This window comes from Ovis aries, chromosome 19 (assembly GCF_016772045.2).
Source record: "Ovis aries strain OAR_USU_Benz2616 breed Rambouillet chromosome 19, ARS-UI_Ramb_v3.0, whole genome shotgun sequence".
Classification (NCBI taxonomy): Eukaryota; Metazoa; Chordata; class Mammalia; order Artiodactyla; family Bovidae; genus Ovis; species Ovis aries.
The window spans coordinates 49,130,055-49,157,668 of NC_056072.1; the positions used below are offsets into that span (position 1 = coordinate 49,130,055).

The following is a 27,614-nucleotide window of genomic DNA, read 5'->3' on the forward strand; positions in this document are numbered from 1 at the left end:
AAATGGCTGTCTGAGGAGGCATTACAAATAGCTGTGAAAAGAAGAGAAGTGAAAAGCAAAGGAGAAAAGGATAGATATACCCATTTGAATGCAGAGTTTCAAAGAATAGCAAGGAGAGATAAGAAAGACTTCCTCAGCAATCAATGCAAAGAAATAGAGGAAAACAACAGAATAAGAAAGACTAGAGATCTCTTCAGGAAAATTAGAGATACCAAGGGAACATTTCATGCAAAGATGGGCTCAATAAAGGACAGAAATGGTATGGATCTAACAGAAGCAGAAGATATTAAGAAGAGGTGGCAAGAATACACAGAAGAACTATACAAAAAAGATCTTCATGACCCAGATAGTCATGATGGTGTGATCACTCACCTAGAGCAAGACATCCTGGAATGCGAAGTCAAGTGGGCCTTAGGAAGCATCATGAACAAAGGTAGTGGAGATGATGGAATTCCAGTTGAGCTATTTCAAATCCTAAAAGATGATGCTGTGAAAGTGCTGCACTTAATATGTCAGCAAATTTGGAAAACTCAGCAGTGGCCACAGGACTGGAAAAGGTCAGTTTTCATTTCAATCCCTAAAAAAGGCAATGCCAAAGAACGCTCAAACTACCACACAATTGCACTCATCTCACTAGCTAGTAAAGTGATGCTCAAAATCCTCCAAGCCAGGCATCAGCAATATGTGAACTGTGAACTTCCAGGTGTACAAGCTCATTTTAGAAAAGGCAGAGGAACCAGAGATCAAATTGCCAACATCTGCCGGATCATCAAAAAAGCAAGAGAGTTCCAGAAAAACATCTATTTCTGCTTTATTGACTATACCAAAGCCTTTGACTGTGTGGATCACAATAAACTGTGGACAATTCTGAAAGAGATGGGCATACCAGACCACCTGACCTGCCTCTTGAGAAACCTGTATGCAGGTCAGGAAGCAACAGTTAGAACTGGACATGGAACAACAGACTGGTTCCAAATAGGAAAAGGAGTACATCAGGCTGTCTATTATCACCCTGCTTATTTAACTTATATGCAGAGTACATCATGAGAAACACAGGGCTGGAAGAAGCACAAGCTGGAATCAAGATTGCTGGGAGAAATATCAATAACCTCAGATATGCAGATGACACCACCCTTATGGTAGAAAGTGAAGAAGAACGAAAGAGCCTCTTGATGAAAGTGAAAGAGTGAAAAAGTTGGCTTAAAGCTCAACATTCAGAAAATGAAGATCATGGCATCTCGTCCCATCACTTCATGGCAAATAGATGGGGAAACAGTGGAAACAGTGTCAGACTTTATTTTTTTGGGCTCCAAAATCACTGCAGATGGTGACTGCTGCCATGAAATTAAAAGACGCTTACTCCTTGGAAGGAAAGTTATGACCAACCTAGACAGCATATTAAAAAGCAGAGACATTACTTTGTTAACAAAGGTCCATCAAGTCAAGGCTATGGTTTTTCCAGTGGTCATGTATGGATGTGAGAGTTGGACTTGATAAGAAAGCTGAGTGGCGAAGAATTGATGCTTTTGAATTGTGGTGTTGGAGAAGACTCTTGAGAGTCCCTTGGACTGCAAGGAGATCCAACCAGACCATCCTAAAGGAGATCAGTCCTGAATATTCATTGAAAGGACTGATGTTGAAGCTGAAACTCCAATACTTTGGCCACCTGATGCGAAGAGCTGACTCATTTGAAAAGATCCTGATGCTGGGGAAGATTGAGGGCAGGAGCAGAAGGGGATGACAGAGGATAAGATGGCTGAATGGCATCACCAACTCAATGGACATGGGTTTGGGTGGATTTCGGGAGTTGGTGATGGACAGGGAGGCCTGGGTGCTGTGGTTCATGGTGTCGCAAAGAGTTGGACATCACTGAGCAACTGAACTGAACTGTGCTTCAGTGTATGTATTTTTTCTTGATTTTTCTGTTCATTAATTCTCTCTTCATCTTCGTGTAATCTTGTTAAACTCACCCATTGAATTTTCTAGTTGGTTGTTGTGCTTTTCTGTTCTAAAATTCTCCACTTGACACTTTTAAAGTAAGTCTCAGTTTTCTGCTGAATTCTCCTTTTGTCTTGTTTTCATTAACACATTAAGAATATTTATTTTAAAATTTTATATCTGTGCTACTGCTGCTGCTGCTGTTGCTGCTGCTGCTGCTGCTGCTAAGTCACTTCAGTCGTGTCTGACTCTGTGTGACCCCAGAGATGGCAGCCCACCAGGCTCCCCCGTCCCTGGGATTCTCCAGGCAAGAACACTGGAGTGGGTTGCCATTTCCTTCTCCAATGCATGAAAGTGAAAAGTGAAAGTGAAGTCGCTCAGTCATGTCTGACCCTCAGCGACTCCATGGACCGCAGTCTTCCAGGCTCCTCTGTCCATGGGATTTTCCAGGCAAGAACACTGGAGTGGGGTGTCATTTCCTTCTCCAATGCATGAAAGTGAAAAGTTAAAGTGAAGTCGCTCAGTCGTATCCGACCCTCAGCGACTCCATGGACTGCAGTCTTCCAGGCTCCTCTGTCCTTGGGATTTTCCAGGCAAGAGTACTGGAGTGGGGTGCCATTGCACCTTCATTATTTGTCTACACTTGTGAGTCTAATTCTCCTGTCAGTTATTTCTCTTATTTTCAAGCTTTTTTTTTTTTTTTTTTGGTCTTGAGTTTGGTTATTTTTTATTGAGCGATGGACGCTGTATAAGAAAAATTTTCAAAAATAAAATCTCTTTCTTCAGAGATGATTAACATTTGCTCTGGTAGGTGACTGGAGCATTAAAAATCCTGGGTTGCCTTAAACCAGTTTCTGAGATGATGTGAAACTGACTTTTCATCATTGGAAATGTTAGTGTATTTCGAATTCACTTTTCTCCTGGTATGTAAGTCCTCTTGGCTTCCAACACGAAACACTGGGGATTTACCAGGATGTCCTCATTCATGGCAGTCCTGGTCTACAAATTCTGTGCCTCCTCACAAAGAAACTGTCAAAAATTCTCCTCAAAAATTCAACTTGTTGGGACTTCCCTGATGGTCCACTGATTAAGAATCTGTGCTTCCACTTCAGGAGGCACAGGTTTGATTCCTGGTCAGGGAACTAGGATACCACATGCCATGGAATTCAGCAAAAGAAAAAAAAACATCTTGTTGAGTTTTCAACAAGTCACCATACTTCCCACCACGTCTACCACTAACCAGAAAAGTGAATAAGATACCAATGTTGAGTTCACCTTTTTATTTTTTGAATTGTGTCCAGAACATTGAACACTTGTGACATCAACAATCTAGATTTCTCTTATTTATATGGAACACCCATCTATTTTCTGCTTCCCTAAAAGTGCTTCAACTTTTTCAGCTTTAATTCTAGTTACCATTTACTTTTTTATTGTCATAGGATACATGTAATACAAAATTTACCATCTTAACCATTTTAAGTGTACAGTTCAGTGGTATTATATATGTTCATCCTTGGAGAGCAAGGAGGTCAAACCTGTCAATCCTAAAGGAAATCAACCCTGAATATTCATTGGAAGGTCTGATGCTGAAGCTGAAGCTCCAATACTTTGGCCACCTGATATAACTCACTGGAAAAGAGTTTGATGCTGGGGAAGACAGAGGGGAAGAGGAGAAGAGGGTAACAGAGGATGAGATGGTTGGATGGCATCACTGACTCAATGCACATGAGTTTGAGCAGACTCCGGGAGATAGTGAAGTACAGGGAGGCCTGGCGTGCTGCAGTCCATGGGGTGGCAAAGAGTCAGACACAACTTAGCGACTAAATAACAATGTTGTACACTGTCACCACCATTCCTCCTCATAACTCTTTTCTTCTTGTAAAATTGAAACTCGATACCCATTCAACAATAACCACCCATTCCTCCACCCCAGCCCCAGGTAACCACAATTCTATTATGCAGAATTTGTCTTTCTTTATGACTTTTAACTACTACAAGTATCTCTATGATTTTAACTGCTCCAAACACCTTCTATAAAGTGAAGTCATTCAGTATTTGCTGTTTTGTGACTGACTTACTTCAGTTAGCATAATGTCCTCAAGTTTCATCTATATTGTGGCATAAGTCAGAATTACCTTCTGTTTTAAGGCTAAATAATATTCCATTGTATGTATATACCACATTTTGTTTATTCATTTATCCACTGATGGACACATGGGTGCTTTGATATTTTAGCTGTTGTGAAAAATGCTGCTATGAACATATGTAAACAAATATTCTTCAAGACTCTGGGATGGAACTGCCACATCATAATTTCATCTTTAATTTTTTTTTATACAGCAGCTATATCACCTTACATTCCCACCAACAGGGTCCAACAGTTCCAGTTTCTCCACATTCTCATCTCCGTTTGTTATTTTACATTAAAAAAAAATAGTATCCATCCAAACAGACATAAGGTGGTATCTCACTGTAATTTTGACTTGCAACTCCTTAATAATCAGAAATGTTGAACATTTTTACCTGTATTTATCGGTCATTTACATATCTCCTTTGGACAAATGTCTATTCAAGTCCTTTGTTCATTTTAAATTGGGTTTTGTTTTTGAGATTTAAAAGCGTCTATGTGTTCTGGATATTAATTTCTTACCAGATATATGATTTCAAATATCTTTTCCCATTCCATGGATTGCCTTTTTACTCTGTCAACAGTGTCTTTTGACACATAAAAATTTTAAATTTTCATGCAGTCCAATTTGTTTTTTTCTTTGTTGCCTGTGCCTTCAGTGTCATATCCAAGAAATCATTGTCAAATCCAATGTTGTACAATTTTTGACCTCTTTTCCTCTAAGAGTTTTAGAACTCTGACCCACTTTGTTTTTTATATGGTGTTGGATATAGGTACAATTTCACACATATGCATGTAGATATCTGGTTTTCTCCATACCAGTTGCAGAAAGCACTGTCCTTTCCCCTAGTGAGTGGTCTTGGCATTTTAGAAAAAAAATTTGAATACATATGTAAAGGTTTATTTCTGAGCTCTCTTTTCTATTCCATTGGTCTTAATGCCAGTACCATACTATTTTGATTACTGTAATGTTGTAGTAAGTTCTGAAACTACAAAGTATAGGCCCTTCGGCTTTATTTTTCTTTTTCAAAATTTTTTTTTTGGATATTCAGGGTTTCTGAGATTCCATATGTTTTTAGGTTAGGTATTCCTATTTCTGCAAAAAAAATGTCATCAGGATTTTGATAGGGATTGCACTGAATCTATAGATTATTTTGGATAGTACTGATAACTTGCTAAGTCTTTTGATATATTAACAGTATATTTCTATTTGTTTATATTTTCTTTAGTTATTTTCGGCAATGCTCTGTAGTTTTCATTGTATGAGTCTCTCACTTTCTTAGTTAAATTTGTTCCTAAGTATTTTATTCTTTGTGATGCTATTGTAAATGGATTTTCAGGGATAATTTTCTTTTAGGATTGTTCATTGTTAGCAACTGATTTTTGTCTTCAATTTTGTAGCCTCCTACCTTGCTGAATTAATTTAACACTGTTATAACAGTATTTGGGGGACTTCCCACATGGCACTAATGGTAAAGAACTCCTGCCAATGAAGGAGAATAAGAGACTAGGGTTTGATCCCTGGGTGGGGAAGATCCCCTGGAGGTGGGCATGGCAACCCACTCCAGTATTCTTGCCTGGAGAATTACATGGACAGAGGAGCTTGGTGGGCTACAGTCCATAGGGTCACAAAAAGTCAGATACGACTGAGGCGACTTAGCATGCATACATGCATAACAGTATATTGTTGCTTGTTCAGTCACTCAGTCGTGTCTGACTTTTTGTGACCCCGTGGACTGCAGCATGCCAGGCTTCCCTGTATTTCACCATCTCCCAGAGCTTGCTCAAACTCATATCCATTGAGTTGGCGATGCCATCCAACCATCTCATCCTCTGGCATCTCCTTTTCCTCCTGGCCTTCAATTTTCCCAGCATCAGGGTCTTTTCTAATGAGTGAGTCAGCTCTTCACATCAGGTGGCCAAAGTATTGGAGCTCCAGCTTCAGCATCAGTCCTTCCAATGAATATTCAGGATTGATTTTCTTTAGGATTGACTGGTTGGATCTCCTTGCAGTTCAAGGGACTCTCAAGAGTCTTCTCCAACACCACAGTTCAAAAGCATCAGCGTTCAGCATCATCTTCAGCGTTCAGTTTTCTTTATGGTCCAACTCTCACATCCATACATGACCACTGGAAAAACCATAGCCTTGACTAGACGGACCTTTGTTGACTAGTAACGTCTCTGCTTTTTAAGACACTGTCTAGGTTTGTCATGAGTGAGTGAGTGAAGTCGCTCAGTCGTGTCTGACTCTGTGACCCCATGGACTGTAGCCCGCCAGGCTCCTCTGTCCATGGGATTCTCCAGGCAAGAATACTGGAGTGGGTTGCCATTTCCTTATCCAGGGGATCTTTCCGACCCAGGGATCAAACCCAGGTCTCCAGCATTGCAGGCAGATGCTTTACCCTCTGAGCCACCAGGGAATCCCTGCTGCTGCTAAGTCGCTTCAGTCGTGTCCGACTCTGTGTGACCCCATAGACAGCAGCCCACCAGGCTCCGCCGCCCCTGGGATTCTCCAGGCAAGAACACTGGAGTGGGTTGCCATTTCCTTCTCCAATGCATGAAAGTGAAACGTGAAAGTGAAGTAGCTCAGTCGTGTCTGACTCTTCACAACCCCATGGACGGCAGCCCACCAGGCTCCTCCGTCCATGGGATTTGCCAGGCAAGAGTACTGGAGTGGAGTGCCTGGTTTGTCATAACAGTGCGTTAATGGAACCAAAAGAAACTCTGGTGCTGATATTTTTCCTGCCTCCAGAGGGAGCTCATCAGCCAAAATAAAATGCCATGGAAAATACTTTAAGAAGGCATGCTTTGAAAGGCTTTTCTTCATGTGATTTGGTTGTGAAAAGGAAAGGGGTTCCCTCATAAAAATTCTTGGAGCTTAACACTTAAAATTTTGGAAATAAAATTTCCTCACCTACTTTTCACTTACTTATCCTCTCCTTCCCCTGCCAAAACTGTATTGGTTTGGGATCTATTTATTAAAATATTAAAATGCAATACCTGATTTGTTTGTAGGATAGTTGACTGTCATTAGGAAATATAGTCTTTTTAAGCCAATAAAATCTTTGTATAAGTAGTGGATACAGCCAAAAAGTGTACTGAGTTAGGAGGCAGAAACTACAATGCCAAATTCCCTTCAAGTGAGGGTCTTTTCCAGTTTCAGCACCCATTAAAATCAACATCAGAGGGAACTAAGCTTACAGACCAGAAGATCACTGCAGGACAAAAGGGTACACCAGAATTTTGCTCAAGTAAGAAAAACCAGTAGTTCATAGAAAAGGAAACAGCAGGAGGGAAATGATTCTGAACATATGCAAAGATGCTCAATTCACACATTAAAAAAAAAGAAAAAGGTTAACTGGTAATGACAGGTCCTCCAAGTTGGTAAGAGTGAAGAGAAACAGGCAGTATTATATGTTGTTGGTCACAATATAAATTGGCAAAACCTCTTTGAGTAACAATTTGATAAAATCCATCAAAATGAAAAATGCACAAATCCCTTGATCCAGCAACTCTACTCTGGGAATTTTTTCTTCAGAAATATTCCCAGAAGTCAGCATCTATTTGACATTAAAATCAGGTTAGGTAAGCATAGGAAGATTATAGGCCAATCTGGCTTGTGAACCTACATGCAAATATTAACAAGTTGAATCCAATGATCATTTCAAATAATACTTAAATGAGTAAAATTTACCTTATGAATGCAAGTGTATTTATCATTTTCTTAACTATAGACAATATAAGCTGATTCATATTTATTTAAGCAGAAAATAAAAGTACTGAAACAATATTTATTTGCTCACCAGATTTTCAAGAATCATGAAGAGTAGTCTCACAAACAAACAGCAGGTAATTCCCTGGCCGTCCAGTGGTTAGGACTCCATGCTCTCATTGCTGAGAGCTGGGGTTTGATTCTGGTTGGAGAAATAAAATCCCACTGTGTGGCCAAAAAAAAAGAAAAAAGAGAGAGAGAGAAACAAATAGACCAAAGAAAAGCTACATATCTAGTACCAGAGAAACACCACAGCCTAGAACTACCCTGATGAAGATTCCACCATAGGCACAAAGGATGCTCTCTTCGTTCTCCACATCCCAAGCTGCAAGTTGAAAAATCCTACTGGGTTTGACTGGCCAAACCTGTCGTATGTTTGCCCAGCAGCCAGGGAAGCTGGAAAAGCAAGAAATTGGCATTTACATCTCTATAATTAGAGGCAGGCTGTCTTCCACCAAGAGAGATAACACAGGTAGTCTCCAAACACAGGGCTCAGATGCCAGGTAGTCTTAAACATGGCCAAGGCCCACCACTGTGAGGAAATTGCTAGAGTGGAAAAAAAAAATCTATTGATGTAATTCACAATGTTAACAGATATAAGAGGGAGATCATTTAATTCTCTCTATAGTTGTAAAAAGAAAAACATTTAATAAAATTCTTCATTAAAAAAATTAGCAAACAACCTAGCTTAAAAATGGGCCAAAAACCTTACCAGACACCTCACCAAAGAAGATATACAAACAACAAATAAGCACATGAAAACATGCATCACACCATACGTCATCAGAAACATGCAAATTAAAAAATAATGAGAAACCACTACACACATACCAGAATTGCCAAAATCCAGAACATTGGTAACACCAAATGTTAGTGGGAATATGGAGCAACAGGAACTCTCATTCATTGCTAGTGACTGGGAATACAAACTGTTACAGCCAACTTGAAAGACAGTTCAGTAGCCTCTTACAAAAATAAGCACACTCTTCCCATATGATCCAGCAAACTTGTTCCTTGATATATACCCAAAGGAGCTGGAAATTTATGTTCCCACAAAAATCTACACACAAATGATTACAGCATATATATTCATGATTGCCAAAACTTGGAAGCAATCAAGATGTCTTTCAGTAGGCGAATAAATTGACTCACCTAGATAATGGAATATTAACGAATGTTAAAAAAAAAAAAAAGACAGCCATCAAGCCATGAAAAGACACAGTGGCTCAATAAATGCACATTACCATGTGAAAGACGCCGATCAGAAAAGGCCACACACTATGATTTCAACTATATGACATTCTAGAAAGGCCAAAACTATGGAAATGAGGAAAAGATCAGTCGTTGCCTGGGGCTGGAGGAGAGAAGGATAAATATGTGAAGCACAGAGGACTTCTAGGGCAGTAAAAATACTCTGTATGATACTATAATGGTGGATACATGTCATTCATTACACATTTACCTATATCCCTGGAATGGACAAGAAGAAAAGTGAAAATTGCTCAGTTGTGTCCAGCTCTTTGCGACCCCATGGACTATGCAGTCCATGGAATTCTCTAGGCCAGAATACTGGAGTAGATAGCCATTCCTTTCTCTAGGGGAATCATCCCAACCCAGGAATCAAACCCAGGTCTCCCACATTGCAGGCAGATTCTTTACCAGCTGAGCCACCAGGGAAGCCCACAAGAAGAAGAGTGAACTCTAACGTAAACTATAAATTTTGGGTGTCAATGTAGGTTCAACAGTTTTAATAAATGCACCGCTTTGGTGAACAATGTTGACAATGGAGGAGGTTATACATGTGTAGGTCCAGGAAGTAAATGGGAATTCCCTGTACCTTCTGCTCAATTTTGCTGTGAACCTAAAACTGCTCTAGAAAATAAAATATTTTCAGAGAAAGACAAATACTGTATGATCTCACTTATAAGTGGAATCCTTACAAAAAAAAAAAAAACACAACAACCAAAAAACTCATTGAAAAAGAGATCAGACTTGTGGTTACCAGAGGCAGAGAGAAGGGAGGAGGAATTAGAGGAAGGTAATCAAAAGGTACAAACTTCACTTATAAGATGATTAAGTACTAGAGATGTGGTATACAACATGATGACTATAGCTATCACTGTATGATATATAGTAAAGTTGTTAAGAGAATAAATCCTAAGAGTTCTCATCACAAGGAGAAAAATTCTTTTTATTTTATCTATATGAGAGGATGGATGTTAGCTGTGGTAATCATTTCACAATATATGTAAAGCAAACCATCATGCAGTATGCCTTAAACTTTTACAATGATGTACAAATTCTCAATAAAACTGGAAATAATAAAGTACAATCTTAAAAAATAAAGCCTAAAACCATGAGTATATTAGAATAGGAAGAAACATAATTAATTTGAAAAGTTTAGCTAAGAGAACCCTCCCACCAATACTCTTATTAGTGGTAAAGCACAAAAACTATTAAAGTCAGAGAGAAAAAGTGGTATCGCTTCCCTCAAATCCTTTTCAACACTGTATTGGAGTTCTTGAGTAACAACAACAATAAACTCAAATTATTAAAACCAAGAGCAAGTAGGAACCTTATAAAATAAAAAAGAATCAGAAGAGAATACTATGAATAATTGTATGCCAACAAATAAAATAACCTAAGGCAATGGCAACCCAGTCCAGTACTTGTGCCTGGAAAATCCCATGGACAGAGGAGCCTGGTGGGCTGCAGTCCATGGGGTCATGAAGAATCGGACACGAATGAGCAACTTCACTTTCACTTTTCACTTTCATGCATTGGAGAAGGAAATGGCAACCCACTCCAGTGGTCTTGCCTGGAGAATCCCAGGGATGGCAGAGCCTGGTGTGCTGCCATCTATGGGGTTGCAGAAAGTCGGACACGACTGAAGCGAGTTAGCAGCAGCAGCAGCAGAACACATGCCTAGAAATACAAACTACCCAAAGTGACTGAAGAAGGTCTGAACAGACCTATAACAAGCAAAGAAATAAAGTAAGTAACCCAAAACTTCCAATAAAGAAAGTCCAGGGCTGGTTGACTTCATTGGTGAATTTTATAAAACATGAAAGAACTGACACAAATTCTTCTAACATTCTTTCCACAAAAAGAAGGAAAGGAAACTCTTCCTAACTCATTCTTTGAGGTCAGCATTACCATGACACCAAAGCCAGACAAAGACACTATAATAAAACAAAAGACAAATACCAGTTATGAGTACAGACGTAAAAATCTTCAGCAAAATACTTGGAAATCAAAGCTAAAAGCATACTGATAGGGTTACACATCATGACCTAACAGGATTAACACCAAGAATTCAAGGCAGGTTCAATATACCAAGACCAATGTAGTAATATACCACATTAATAGAATAAAGGGGGAAAAGTCATAGGATTATCTCAACTGATACCGAAAAAGAATTTTACAAAATCTAACATCTTTTTGTGATTAAAAAGAAAACCATTCAATAAACTAGGAATAGAAGGGAACTTCTCAAACTAATCAAGGGCAGCTATGAAAAAACTACAGTTAATATTATCATACTTAATGGTGAAAGGCTGAAAGTTTTTTTCTCTAAGATGAAGAATAAAACAAAGATACCTTCTCTCACCACTGCTACTCAACACTGTACTGAAAGTTTTCAGCTCAGTTCAGTCACTCAGTCGTGTCCGACTCTTTGCGACCCCATGAACCGCGGCACACCAGGCCTCCCTGTTCATCACCAACTCCTGGAGTCTACCCAAACCCATGTCCATTGAGTCAGTGATGCCATCCAACCATCTCATCTTCTGTCATCCCCTTTTCCTCCTGCCCTCAATCCTTCCCAGCATCAGGGTCTTTTCAAATAAGTCAGCTCTTCACATCAGGTAGCCAAAGTATTGGAGTTTCAGTTTCAACATCAGTCCTTCCAATGAACACCCAGGACTGATCTCCTTTAGGATGGACTAGTTGGATCTCCTTGCAGTCCAAGGGACTCTCAAGAGTCTTCTCCAACACCACAGTTCAAAAGCATCAATTCCTCGCCACTCAGCTTTCTTTAGAGTCCAACTCTCACATCCATACATGACCACTGGAAAAACCATAGTCTTGACTAGATGGACCTTTGTTAACAAAGCAATGTCTCTGCTTTTTAATATGCTGTCTAGGTTAGTTATAACGTTCCTTCCAAGGAGTAAGCGTCTTTTAATTTCATGGCTGCAGTCACCATCTGCAGTGATTTTGGAGTCCCCCAAAATAAAGGCAGCCACTGTTTCCACTGTTTCCCCATCTATTTCCCATGAAGTGATGGGACCAGATGCCATGATCTTCGTTTTCTGAATGTTGAGCTTTAAAGTTTTAGTCACGGCAATTAAGCAAGAAAGGCAACTAAAATTCATCCAGAGTGGAAAGGAACAAGTTAAACTATCTCTGCTTGCAGATTATATGAGTTTACATAGAGAAAATCCTAAAAAATCCACCAAATGTTCATAATAGTACTATTCACAATCACCAAAGAGTGAAAACAATCCAAATCCCTGTTAACTTATGAATATATAAACAAAATGTATCTATACAATGGGATATTATTTACCATAAAAAAGAATGAAGTACTGATACATTCTACTTGGAACCCTGAAAACATGCTAAGTGAAAGAACCCCAGACACAAAAGGCCATATAGTATATGATTTTATTTATATGAAATGTCCACAGTAGGCAAATCCATAGAGAGTATAAGCAGATTACTGGTTGCTAGAGTGTGGGGTGAAGGAAAGATAATGGTAAGTAACTCTACCTAATGGGTACAGGGTTTCTTTTGGGGATGATGAAATTAGAATTAAAATGATGAAATTAGAAACTGGACTTAGATAGTAGTGATGGTTGCATAGGGGCTTCCCTGATAGCTCAGTTGGTGAAGAATCTGCCTGTAAGGTAGGAGACCCTGGTTCAATTCCTGGGTTGGGAAGATCCACTGGAGAAGGGATAGGCTACCCAATCCAGTATTCTTGGGTTGTATACAACACTGTGAATGCACTAAAAGCAACTGAATCATAAACTTTAAAATGGTTAAAATGGTCAATTTATGTTATATGATTTTTACCTCAATTACTTTAAAAAGATACACAGAAACACATAAAGCAGTTTTCTATTTCTTAAGGTACATGGATGTTCTGTGTCCATAAATGCATAGCTAATTGTCCAAGATACTCTCCAAACTAGGAGCACTAATAATATAAGGCAGAAATTTATTTTTAAATGTATGAATTAAAAATAAATTACTTAAACTATCATGGAAAAGAATCTGAGAGTCTGTATATATGTATGGATAAAACTTAATTTGCTATATACCAAAAACTAACAGAGCATTGTACATCAACTATACTTCAATAAAAAATTAATTATTCTTAATACCAAATTTTAAGTCTGTACATGGCATAAGGTCTGAAACACTATCGCTGGGAGTAAATTTAAAGGAAATTCACTTTCTGCCTTATATGTCTGCATTTTTCTGTATTTTAGAAACAGACATACTGTGCTTATAATCCAAGGGAGAAGAGAAGGCAGAATCTGGAGAAGGGAGCAGTGAGGAAACAGAGACCAAGGAATGTGGTCTGTGAACACTTTGTAGGATAGGATCCTTTCAGGGGGGTGCATCTTCCTGGCTTTGGCCTCATACCCTGCCACTTTGTGAATAACTACAAAAGCGTGAACGTAGTAGGGGCTGACAGGTTTTTCCAGAGACTTCTAAGGAGATAAAGCCAGGACATTCTGGCAATAAACAACCAGGCCAGAGTTGGGTAGGGGAGAGCGCCACCAGGAACAGTGAGGTCTAGTGTTCTGACCATGGCAATCTGGCCTGCATAGACTGAGCCTGCGTGCTGGCCACAACCACAGCCCCTTCATAAGTGATCCCTTCAGAATCCAGCATATTGGACTGGAAGTAGATGCCTGACACCAGGACCGATGATTCATTGCAGTGATGCAGGCCTTTGAATGGCCGATACCAGCGTTCCACTCACTCAGATTGACAGACATTAATGGAGGCAACAGGGTCCACTCGTGAGGACTTTTCAGTTCAGTTCAGTTCAGTTCAGTCGCTCAGTCGTGTCTGACTCTGCGAGCCCATGAATTGCAGCACGCCAGGCCTACCTGTCCATCACCAATTCCCGGAGTTTACTCAAACTCACGTCCATCGAGTCCGTGATGCCATCCAGCCATCTCATCTTCTGTCGTCCCCTTCTCCTCCTGACCCCAATCCCTCCCAGCATCAGAGTCTTTTCCAATGAGTCAACTCTTCACATGAGGTGGCCAAAGTACTGGAGTTTCAGCTTTAGCATCATTCCTTCCAAAGAACACCCAGGACTGATCTCCTTTAGAATGGACTGGTTGGATCTCCTTGCAGTCCAAGGGCCTCTCAAGAGTCTTCTCCGACACCACAATTCAAAAGCATCAATTCTTTGGCACTCCGCTATCTTCACAGTCCAACTCTCACATACATATATGACCACTGGAAAAACCATAGCCTTGACTAGACGGATCTTTGTTGACAAAGTAACGTCTCTGCTTTTGAATATGCTGTCTAGGTTGGTCATAACTTTCCTTCCAAGGACTAAGTGTCTTTTAATTTCATGGCTGCCATCACCATCTGCAGTGATTTTGGAGCCCAAAAAAATAAAGTCAGTCACTATTTCCACTGTTTCCCCATCTATTTCCTATGAAGTGATGGGACCGGATGCCATGATCTTCGTTTTCTGAATATTGAGCTTTAAGCCAACTTTTTCACTCTCCACTTTCACTTTCATCAAGAGGCTTTTTAGTTCCTCTTCACTTTCTGCCATAAGGGTGGTGTCATCTGCATATCTGAGGTTATTGATATTTCTCCCAGCAGTCTTGATTCCAACTTCTGCTTCTTCCAGCCCAGAATTTCTCATGATGTACTCTGCATATAAGTTAAATAAGCAGAGTGACAATATACAGCCTCGACATACTCCTTTTCCTATTTGGAACCAGTCTGTTGTTCCATGTCCAGTTCTAACTGTTGCTTCCTGACCTGCATATAGGTTTCTCAAGAGGCAGGTCAGGTGGTCTGTATTCCCATCTCTTTCAGAATTGTCCACAGTTTATTGTGATCCACACAGTCAAAGGCTTTGGCATAGTCAATAAAGCAGAAATAGATGTTTTTCTGGAACTCTCTTGCTTTTTTGATGATTCAGTAGATGTTGGCAATTTGATCTCTGGTTCCTCTGCCTTTTCTAAAACCAGCTTGAACATCTGGAATTTCACGATTCACGTATTGCTGAAGCCTGGCTTGGAGAATTTTGAGCATTACTTTACTAGCTAATATGACCTAAAGAAGTTGGTTGCTTGAAAATAGGGCTGGAATCTGTAAGACACGCTGATGGACAGTGCCATGGCAATTAGTACAAGTGATGGTACGAGGCCTCAAATACACATAAACAGAAGCCACAGTATGTGGCTTATGCAGAAAAATGAGGAATATCATGCATGTTAAAACTAGAGCCAGAATGGCGTTTCAGATCCCAAAGGACGCACAGCAGCTCTGCGTCATCTGTTTCTGCAGTTTCAGTCCTAACTCTGAATTCTAGAAACTCATGTGAGCTCCCATGAGCCCTGGCCACACAGTTGCATTCTTAAAGCACAGCAGGGCAGACCCAGGTTTTGTGGGAACTAAAGTCTATATACACTGGAAGGCCTACTTTAAGAAAAAGAATACAAAATTATAGACTTAAAATCAGGCCAGTGAATATTTAGGACAAGTCAAGACAACAAATGACACATATAAAAGAGGTGGCAGAGATCACAAATGTAACAACATATATATTAGTTACGTGTCCTACCTCTGTGGCATTTTCCCTACATTTTTTGCTGCATAATCTTTTATTACTTCTTTATATGATGATTTTTCATATGATTTGCTATAGAAACATTGACTTTCCAGATGCATAAAACAGGATTTCTCATGCCCGCATGTATATCATTCATAGAGTTCTGGTTGGTTCCCTGCAATCACTGTTCAGTTCAGTCCCTCAGTTGTGTCTGACTCTTTGAGACCCATGGACTGCAGCACACCAGGCCTCCCTGTCCATCACCAACTCCCAGAATTTACTCAAACCCACGTCCATTGAGGTGTGGTGATGCCACCCAACCACCTCATCCTCTGTCATCCCCTTCTTCTCCTGCCTTCAATCTTTCCCTGCATCAGGGTCTTTTCAAATGAATCAGTTCTTTGTATCAGGTGGCCAAAGTACTGGAGTTTCAGCTTCAGCAACAGTCCTTTCAATGAATATTCAGGACGGACTTCCTTCAGGATGGACTGGTTGGATCTCTGTGCTGTCCAAGGGACTCTCAAGAGTCTTCTCCAACACCACAGTTCAAAAGCATCGATTCTGGAATTCTGATAAACTCTATTTTACAAAATTTATACCAAAACAGAAAAAAAAAGCTTGGAATATTTATAACCATCTCACTGCATTGTCAAATATTATATTTCAAGACAGAACTTCAATTTTAATCAGGCATCAATGAAAACAGAATCTACTACCTAGGATTTTACATGTCTAGAAACAGTAAGAATTTTCTAGGGACCCGTTTTTGTCTTTGAACTTTTCAAACCTTGCTTTTCCTCCACTGTACCTACACTTCTGGTGCCAGGCACTGCAGGGAGTGTCCCCATCGCCATAGCTGCACTTCTGTCCCCATATCAAAACCATGACACAGGTGAATGGATGTTGTAACTGGTAGGAAAACTCCTGGAAGTCATTGCTAGCAGAATGTCTAACAAGAATTTACCTATTCCCAGGGGTGACTGTGAACCACATAAATCTATCACATTAACCCATACTAAGTATATCCCAACTCAGCTTCCCCTTAGTCACATTCCAAAAGAAACTGCAGCCATTCTATTGCACCTGGCAAGAAAAGGCTGACAAAGGGGGTCAGAGAAGGGGAGACAGAAGCCCTCTCCAACTGCAGATAAAATATCTTGCTTCCACAAATTTAACAAAATACATACTAGCCCATGAACACACTACGCACGTCCCTCCCAAAGACCCTGACACTTAGGCTTCCAGAAACCCACACTGGTGACGAGTGTGTGTGTAATCCCTTACTTGAAGGAAAGCTGAATGAATCTTTCTCTCCACTGACACCAGCAGGACCAGAAATAAGTGGCTGGAAGGTGTAGAAAGAGCAAGGCTTAAGACACCAGCTGAGTCTGAGAAATAAACTGGAAGCAAGAAATGATGACAGCCCCCCTAAAGTTATGGGTATCAGTAAATAAGGTGGCTAGTCAATACATTAGAAGATACAAACAAAAGAAGAAGAGAAAGAGATGTGGGTCAAATGTGGGTGAACAGGACCTAATGAGGGGAGACTTGTGTGCAGGTGGGTGGAGTCTAGTGATGGGGTGTCTAACAGTTGAGGGCGGGGCTACAGACTAGGGTGGCCTAACTGATAGATGAGTGGACTCTAAAGACCAGGGCCATGGACACACAAAATGTGAGTGAGTCTCATACAGAAGGGATCTGTCCAGAGGATAATGAGCAGTGTCTAAAGGTGAGTAGTGTTTGGAAATAAGATGGATGGGGCCCAGAAATAAGAGGCCAGGGCTACCTGGGCCATGCCTCCTTTCCTCCCAGCACCAGAGGTGGGGTTAGGAATGGGAGGGTACCCCACTGAGCATCTCCATGTTCTTCCTTCCCCCAATCAGTTAGAGAAGGCAGCCATAAAGATTCAGTCATGGTGGCGTGGCAACACGGTACGCCGGACGTTACTGCATGCAGCACTCAGGGCCTGGGTCATCCAGTGCTGGTGGAGGTCGATGCAGGCCAAGATGCTGGAGCAAAGACGGCGCCTGGCACTAAGACTCTACACCTGCCAGGAATGGGCAGTGGTGAAGGTGCAGGCACAGGTCCGCATGTGGCAGGCCCGCAGACGGTTTCTCCAGGCACGCCAAGCGGCCTGCATCATCCAGTCTCACTGGCGCTGGCATGCCAGCCAGACTCGAGGCCTGATCCGGGGCCGCTATGAGGTCAGGGCCAGCCGGCTAGAGCTCGACATCGAAATCCTCATGACCTAGGGTGCTGGCAGAGCCAAGGAGACTGGATCTCTCTTCCAATAAAGACATTTACTGACCATGGTCTTGCCCTTTGGAAATCAGACCCACAGAAGAGGGATCGGCCCCTTATCTTCCTGCCTTCCACCCTCCAAAAAAATTATTTCCTGGCATAGTCTAAAGCCTGTCCCAGAACAACTCACACTAGGCCCTTGCTCCTAAAGTAAACCTGACCAATCTTGTACCCAAAAGAAAGCTCAGGGCTCAGGGCTGGCTCTGACACTTGAGTCAGCCTGATCCCAGCTCCCACCACAATTTGGGCAGGCACTGGGCTTTACTCTTCTGCAGCCGCTGCCAAGCCATTTCCGTTCAGATTAGGACTGGCTGCAGTCAGAACCAGCTGGGAAGGGCAGGATTCCACAGGCTTCTGATTGGCAGGGCCCTCAGGACCGGCACAGAGCTTGGCAGTGAGCCAGGAGGACATGGTACCCCCAGCTGAGCAGCAGCAGGACAGGTGCTGTGCCTCAATGGGGGACAGCCAGCTAAAGCCAGCCCCTGGGGAAGACGAGGGCAGAAGCAGAGAGGCTGCAGCTGTGCCTGCTGCCTCCCTCCCCAGAGGCTAAGAGACATGGCTCCCTACCCCGCAACCCCACCCTGTGCTGGCCACTTCCTGGGAGAACCAAGCATGGAGTTGGTATGGTGGGGAGAGAGCCTGAGGATTGGAGTGGATAAACAAGCAGAGGAAGAATAGGGGTGAGCAGGCAGGAGGGCTATCCCTCTGCCATCAGAGGTCATTAGCTTGGGGATACAGCTTCTAAACCTTATCACATCCTCAGAAGCAGCTGAGCTGGCCTTCCCTCAAGATTCCCTCTTTCCCCAACCCTCTCACAAACTACCACACCCTCTGCTGAGCCTGCCTTGAGTGGGTGCTGATGTGTCTATGCTTTGCTGAGGCTCTTATTCTCTCTTGGAATTTATGTCTCAATCATCTCTGAATATGTTCTCTCAGCCTCTGCTTTGTCAAACATGACCAAGTCCATCACTCTCACCCTATGTCAGGTGTGACACTTGTCTGAACCTGCATCCCAGGAGTCTGAGGTCCATGACCCTCCCCAGGATTTTGCAGAGGGTGGCCTTGCATAAGGGATGGGAGGACCAGCTGGGGAGGTGTACAGAAGCCAGAGGTTTCCTTGGGCCTCGCAGCTGGGTAAGGTTCTCCCTCAGCCCAGGGCTCAGTGCGTGTGTGTGTGTGTTTGGGATTCAGGGCAGGGTGTCCCTAGAATAGATGTGACAGATGTGAGGATTCAGGGTTCAGTTCGACATCCATCACCTCCAGTAGCAGCAAGTGTCAATGATGTAGCTAGGCTCCTCACTCTTCCAAGGGGCCCTTTTTAGGAGCTTCAACACAGCTTTCCCCTCCCTTACTGGCAGTGGTGAGTGGCAGGAAACTGGTTAGGTCTACAGACTGAACACGGCAGGAATTCTGCATGACTTAGCCTGTGAGGCATTCACCCCTGCAGTGAGAGGTGTTTCCAATCTATGCTAGCAAGAGTTTAACTCTCTGATTTACAGCCTACAATAGGGACTGGAATCCCCTAAGATACTGGAATGCCCTGATGCCTAGGCTCACCCAGATATTCTGCTTTATCTGGGCTGGGGAGTGGCCTGGGCACTGAAATTCAGTATGCATCCACAAGGTGAAAACTGATGAATTAAGTCCTTCCCAGCCCAGGTTACAGTCCCCTACTCAGCTCGTGTGGTCCCATCTGCAGATGGTCATGTAGAATTCCCAGCTTTACACTCAGTGGGCTCAAGGAAATCAAGGTTTTCTTCTCTCTGATGAGCTAAGCATGCAAAGTAAAACAGGGATCTAGAGGCAGAGCTACCCTCGGTTCAAAACCTGTGGAAGCAGGAAGGTCCAGCACCTCCAGACAGCTGGGGTCTGAGACGGGGAAAGTAAGCTAGGCCTCTAGTCCCAGGTAGACAGTATCCCAGGAAGGTGGCACCACACAGGTGTCAGTAATGGAGACTGTGGGGGCAGTCCAAAAAGGCCAAGTTTCATCCAAAGTCTTCACCACCACTGCAAGAGTCCCTTCAAAGATCAGGGGTCTTGAGAAGCCAGGGATGGTCTAACCCTGTACGTGCTGGGCATCAGAGAGCTCCAAGCAGAGGAATGAAGCACAGAACAGGAATCAGGAGAGAAGCTCTTTTAGCAGCAAGGTCTGTGGCTAGCTGCCTGGATTAGTGGGACCATCCTTCCTTCCTTAGCAAGGATGAGACCACAGTGGGACTTCTTACAGGCAGACCTCTCACAACCTCATAGACCCTCTCTTCTCTTCTCCACCATCACTGAGGACTGAGCTGCATAGGAACTCTTCCTGAGAATACACTGAAACAGCAGAAGCGGGAATGGGAGGAGCGTGATTGTGGCTAAGGGGCAGGTGTGGGCCGAAGAGCATTCTGGGGGACTTGGTGTCCCCACACACGCTCCTTCCTCAGGTGCCATGGTAGCCCCAAGAGATATGTGACCCAGGCCTGATCAACAAAGAAATCTACTGACCCTCAGACTGGTCTAGCCTCCTGGGCCTCTAAGAAGGTAGTTCAGTAAGTGAAAGCCCATCCCCTACCAGTCCCCTCCTGCCCGGGAAAAGGACCCCCACGTTACAGCTAGTCTCCTTGCCCCACAATGCCCACTCCATGCTCTCCAGCCCCTCACCTGATGCATCACCAACCTCAGTCCCGATCCCATCACTCCAGGGTCTCCATCCTAAATTTTCGTCTTTCTCTGTCCCACATGCGAAACCCAAAATGAGATGCCACAGCCACTGCCATGCATGCCCAGCAGCTTGAGTGGACCAACCCACATCCCCCTGATCACTCACACGCATTCACACACATTACAGGAGGCCTGGTTCTGACCATATCCCCCGACTCCCATTTTGCCAGGTGAATGCTGCTTAGTCTTTGTTCAGCTTTGTTTCTAAAACTCAAGTTTGATGTAGAAGGGCTGGACTGAGTTGAGAAGAAAATTTGTTTTCTGGGCACTCCCAAGCTGGGCTTTCATATAAACTGTTCAGAACAAAGAACTTAGGATAGAGTATATCCCTAACGAGGGTGGTAGATGTTGACAGTGAAAGGAGGTGGAGCACAGGGCCCACAGAGAAAGTTCCAGCCATACAGGAAGAGACAAAAGTCCATTCAGAGCCCTGAGATAGAGGAGTGTCAAGGGGCTCAGGTACCACTGCAGCCTGCAGCCAGATCCTGCCCTCGGCCCCTCCTCTCAGGTTACTCCAGGAGACACAGGGGAACCTGGGGGAGGCTGTACGATTCAGAGGCAAAAGTAGTACATGCCAGAGAAGGGAGAGTTCCCTGGTGGCCTAGTGGTTAGGATGCTAGGCTTTTACTCCTGTGGTCCGGGTTCAATCCCTGGCCAGGAAACTGAAATCCTGCTAGTAGTGTGGTACAGCCAAAAACAAAAAGCCAAGGAAAGTACTGAAGGAGTGGGTCTGAGGGCTGCCCTCACTGAGCCCCGTATACTACTTACGGGACTGGGAAGGAGCCAAGAGTCCCGGACCCCAAGATGGGAGAGGCAAGATATCACAAAGGGGCCTAGGACAGAGACAAGAAGCCACAGAATCTGGGGACCTTGCCATCCAAGGCCAAGGCAGGGACCATGGGTATCAGAAGGTGAATTTACGTCTGTGGGTGGAGGACACAGTAGGATTATCTATTGAGGGTGGGCTGAAAACATGGTTTCCACAAGAGCAGCCAGAACCACCTGCAAGATGCAACCCTGGAGGGGAAAGTGGGATGTATCAATGAAAGATATTTGGCTATGAACTGGTAATTGCTGTTGGAATGATGACTACTCTCTCATTCTGAGATGTGTTCGAATATTTCTACAATAAAAACATGAAAAAATGACTTTAGTATAAATAATAGAAGGATGAAAATTACTTAAATAACTTCCATAATAGTTAGGAATTGTATTGGGCTCTTAGGAACAGAAACCTGAAAACCAGCAGCTTATACAAAATAAAAGTTTGTTTCCTTCTCCCATAAATAAAGCCCAGGAATGGGAAGGCCAAGGTGCAGCAGCTGCATAGTATCAAGAGGTTCCATCTTCTCTGTTTCCACGCTGCACTCCTGGGATGGGACTAGTCCTCTTAGTCCAGGATGACTCCTAGAATTCCAGCCATCAGGTCTGCGTTTCAGGAGAGTAGGTGAAGAGCAAAGAGAGAAACACGCCATTCATTTCGTTTAAACGCCTTTCCCAGAAGGCTCACTCACCCAGCCTCCTCCGCTTATATTTCACTAGCTAGAACTGTTACCAGACCTTCCCTGCTACAAGGACACACTGTCGCCAAGTGTATCCAGAGAGGCTAGATTCTGCTCTGATGGAAACTTTCAAATCTCAATGGCTTAACTGAAATGTATTTCTCACTCACACAAATCTGCTGATCTCCAGGCAATTCTCCATGGTTGTCTCTCTGTGTGCTTGCTCAGCCTTCCAGGCTGCTCCAGGCTTACACCACCTCCACGTGGATATGAACTCCTGTGATTACACTCATCCAAGTAGGGGCAGGAAGGGCTGGAGAGACGAGTACTAGCCTTGCAGTCTTCTACTTAGAAGTGTCTTATTTCACTTCTGCTCCGTTTTATTGGCTCAACACCCATGCAGCTGTGTCTAACTTCAAGGAGAAGGATAATGCAATCTTCCAACATGCCTGAAAGGAGAGGGAATAAGAAGTTGGTGAAGAAATTAATGTGCCCCTCGTCATGGTGCCATTTATGAGATAAAAGAGAGAGTAGATGGGGTAGTGGTGACAACCAGCCTCAGGCACAGCTCCTTAAACATTATAGAAAAAATAGGAAGAAAACATCTTGACCAATTCAACAGAATGGAAAAAATTAATAAGAAAGCAGGATAGAAAATGCAAAGATGGGAATAAGTCTATATTAAATAGAAATGGGTAAAATTTAATCTATTAATATTAACAGAAATCTCACACTAGGTTTTCAAATATAGCCAATCGTATGTTGCTTTATAATGGACACATCTAAAATAAAAAGCTGGACACTGAAATTAACACAACAGAAAAAGATAAAGCAGAAAAGAACATTTAGCTGTTTAAAAACACATTTACCCTTCTCTCTTCTAAGATCTACGAAAAATGAAAAACTAATTAACTTCACACAAAAAACTCACAATTGTGAACAGAGTGAAACAAGGGCCATTAGAGGCTATAGGACCACAACTCTGGAAAAAGGAAAGAGGAAAGAGGTACCAGATGAAGCAGGAAGAAGGAAGCTGAAGAACAAATGCTCAGCGGGCAAAAGGATGAGGGACAAGAACTCAAACGCAGACATCTGACTCCAGGACGTGGGCCCATTCTCCCAAATGCTTCCTCCATGAGACTTGTGGCTCTGGTGTAAGAAAGTCCTAATAGGGACTTCCACGGCGGTCCAGTGGTTAGGGCTTTATGCCTCCACTGCAGGCGGCACAGGCTTAATTCCTGGTCAGGGGACTAAGATCCTGTAAGTGAGGTGCGAAAAAAAAAAAAAAAAGAAAGAAATATTGATAGAATGAAAGAATACAGAGCTCACACTCCTACATTTAAAGGATAAAATGAGTATTGAGGGCAATGAGCAGTCTTGCCACCTGAAATTCTGCAAAATATCATAGTTGATCATTCCAAGTAATATAAACCATTCCCAAATAGAGAAAGAATAGAAACTGTCTTTATGACACTGGCATAGCAGTGTTATCAAAACCAGACAAGTATTCTGAGGATCTAATGTATTAACATGGTGACCATAGTTGATAACACTGTTTTACACAATTGACATTTGCTGAGAAAGTAGAACTTAAATGTTCTTACTACATATAAATATAGATATATAATATGTTAGTTAACTAGATGGGAAGAATCCTTTCATAATGTATTTATACATTAAATTATCAAAGTATATAAATCTATTTGTCAATTACATTTTAATAAAATTGAAAAAAACTAAAAAAATAATCCAGAATGGCATATTATAAGAGAAATAAATTAAGATCACCATCTATAATAAATATAAATGCAATATATACCTAAGAAATATAAAAATTAAAATAAACATAAACCCTAAATAGAATATTCGCAAATAAAATATAGCTATATAACATGTTAACTAACTAGATGGGAAGAATCCTTTCATAATGTATTTATATATAAAATTATCAAAGTGTATAAATCTGTTTGTCAATTACATTTTAATAAAGTTGAAAAAACTAAAAAAAACCCAGACTGGCATATTAAAAGAGAGATAAATTACGATCACCAGCTATAATAAATACAAATGTAATATATACCTAATAAATATAAAAATTACAATAAATATAAACCTTAAATAAAATATTAACAAATTACAAACATTAATTTTTGTTTATTTGTGTTTTCGTTTTTTGGCCTTGTGTGGCTTATGGGATCTTAGTTCCCCGACCAGGGAGTAAATCCCAGCCCTACCCAGTTAAAGCAGAGTCCTAACCACTGGACCACCAGGGAATTCCCCAAGATTTAAATGTATAAACATGACAAAACAAGGATTTCCCCAGGAAACCAATAATGATTCAGCACTGAAAAACTCCATCATGTTAGCTGACTGATTAAAAGAAGAAAAAAATCACATCATCAAAAGTAAGCACTCATTCTCATTTTTTTAACATTGCTAGTAAAATGTAAAGAAAATAAATGTAAGGATATAGTAAGGATCCAAATACAAGATATAGTAAGGATCCAAAGAATAAAAACATATAAGGATCTCACACAACTCAACAGCATAAAAACCAAACGGTCAATTTAAAAATGGACAAAGGACTTGACAGACATTTTTTCAAAGAAAATATACAAATGGCCAACAGATACATGAAAAGGTGTTCAACATCACTAGTCATCAGGGAAATGCAAAGCAAAACCACAGTGAGTGAGATACCAGCTCAAATCTATTAGAGTGCCTATCATCAAAAAGATGAGAAATAACAAGTGTTAGTGAGGATATATGGAAAAAAGTGAACACTTGTGCAGTCAGTGGGAATGTAACCTTGGTACAGCTACAGGGGAAAAAAGTATGGAATTTCCTGAAAAAATGAAAAATAGAACTACCACATGATCCAGCAATCCCACTTTCGGATATACTTGAGAAGGAAATGAAATCAATATCTCAGAGAGACATCTGCACTCTCATATTCATCACAGCATTACTCACAACAACCAAGACATGGGAAAAACCAAAGTTTCCACTGATAGATAAACGAATAAAGATAGTATTGTTTTGGCTATTTTGAGTCTTTTGACTCTCCATACCAACTTAAAATCAACTTGTGGTTATCCACAAAACAACATTCCAGGATTTTGTTTGGAATTGTGTTGAATCTGTAGTTCCAGCTGAGAAGAGCTAACACATTGACAACATTGTGTCTTTCTATTTATATAGTGAATATCTCTCCACTTATTTAGTTCTTATTTTATATTTTACCAGGGTTTTATAATTTTCCTCATATAGATCTTATACATATTTGGTTAGATTTACACCAAGTATCTCACTTTGAAGGACACTGTGTAATAAATTATAAGTTTTTTAATGCCAAATCCCCCCTTTTTATTGTTTTTATGTAGGCAAGCAATTGACTTTCGCACATTAATTTTGTATTCTTCAACCATCCTATAATCACTTAGTTCCAGGAACTTTTGTTACTTATTCTTTCAGATTTTCTATATAGATGATTGTGTCATCTGAGAACAAAAGTGGTTTTATTTCTTTCTTCCCAGTCTGTATACTTTTTCTTCCCCTGTCTCATCTTATTGCATTAGCTAATGGTGTTGAAAGCAATGATTTTGGTCCTGATCTCAGCAGAAAAGCTCTAAGTGTGATGTTAGCTGTGTTTTTTCGTAGCTGTTCTTTATCTAGTTGAAGAAGCACCCCTCTATTTTTATTTTGCTGAGAGTTCTTCATTATGGATGTCGGATTTTGTAAAACTATTTTTCTATATCTTGATATGATCATGTGATTTTTTTCCTTAGTCTGTTGAAGTTTTGAATTACATTAACTGATTTTAAAATTAGAACCAGCCTGACATAGCTGAAATACATTCCATTTACTTGTGGTACATTTCTTTTTATACATAGTGAGTTTTTATTTGCTAATATTTTGTTGAGGATTTTTACATCCATGTTGGGGAGAAATGTGGGTCTACAGTTCTCATTTCTCGTAATGTCTTTGGCTTTGGTATTAGGGTAATGGTGGTTTCATAGAATGAGTTAGGAAGTATTCTATCTGAAGAAATTGTAGAGTACTGATATAATTTCTTTTTTAAAAGTTTGGTAGAATTCACAAGTGAACCCATTTGAGCCTGGTACTTTATATTTTAGAAAGTTATTAACTAATTATTGACTCAATTCAATAGATATTGACCTATCAGATAATCAATTTCTTTCTCTGTGTATTTTGGAAGATTGTGTCTTTTAAGGAATTAGTTTGCTTCATCTAGGTTCAAATTTGGGAGCACAGAGTTGTTCAAAGTATTCCTTTATTGTGCTTTTAATGACTATGGTATCTGTAATGATGACATTAACGTGGCATTTCACATTAGTTTGGGGGCAATTATCAGACATTACTGCTTCACATACGGCTTATGTTCCTTCTCCTTCTGGCATTGCCATTGTGTGTATCTTAAATCTTTTGTGGTTGTTCCACCATTCTTGAATTTTCTGTTGTTTTTTTTCCCTCCCAGACTTTCTCTCTTTGCCTTTTAGTTTGGGAAGTCTATTGTCATATTCTAAGCTCAGAGACACTTTTCTTAACCATGTCCTGTCTACTAATGAATCCATCAATGGCATTCTTCATTTCTGTTACAATTTTTTTTTATCTATAGAATCTCTTTATTGTTAGAATTTCTATTTCTTTGTTTACATTATCCATCTGTTCTTGAATGTTGTTCACTTTTCCTATTAAAGCCAATAACATATTAATAATATATTTGCTAAAATTCTTGATGTGGTAATTTCAGCATTCTTGCCATATCTTTTTCTGGTTCTGATCCTTATTTAGTCTCTTCAAACTGTTTGCTTCTTTGGTTATTTTGTGTTAGTTTTTGCCTTTTAGTATGACTTGTAATTTTTTTGTTCAAAGACAGATCTGAGGTACTGGGTAAAAGGAATTGTGGTAAATAAACCTTTAGTAATGTAGTGGTAGGTTGTGGAGAGAGGTGAAACATTCTATCATTTGGTGGTTATGTCCCAGTCTTTTGATGATGCTGTACCCCTGGACTGTAAAGTTCACCAATGCTTTTCAGTCTTTTTCTTCCTTGCATGGAACAAATTGGCTGGAGGAACTGGGGTTGTGTATTTTTCTTCCCACATGTGGTAGGCAGAGCCAACTATAATTGAGTACTTCTCTTCGATCTTATAGGTTAGATTGTGATATAACACCAGCAGGTTAAGCCTGGGTAAAAAGTTTCTCCCAAGGGCAGGCCTTGTTAAGGAAATAGAATGCTGTTGCATACTTAAAAATAATTTATTTCCTCTCCCCCTGTCAAAAGCACAAGGGTATATTTCTCTGATATTCACATCGAGGACCTGGTAGAACTTCTGGAGATTAAACTCACAAAATGTGAGGGCCACATGATGACTAGCCCCGTGTTTTCCTCTCTCTTGCTTGTCCATGTTGAACCCTCGGCAA

General features: G+C 41.1%; 1 protein-coding gene across 1 annotated transcript; it reads left to right on the plus strand.

Moving 5' to 3' along the window:
• Nucleotides 1–17,495: 17,495 nt before the first annotated feature.
• Nucleotides 17,496–17,915, plus strand: IQCF6 (IQ motif containing F6). Its single transcript, XM_027957577.2, has one exon. It carries the CDS (start codon nt 17,496–17,498, stop codon nt 17,913–17,915), a length of 420 nt encoding a protein of 139 aa, XP_027813378.2.
• The last annotated feature ends 9,699 nt before the right edge of the window (nt 17,916–27,614 follow it).

Excerpts from the sequence above, each read along its gene's own strand:
- IQCF6 (XM_027957577.2), top strand. The coding sequence starts at position 17,496 with ATGGGAGGGTACCCCACTGAGCATCTCCATGTTCTTCCTTCCCCCAAT.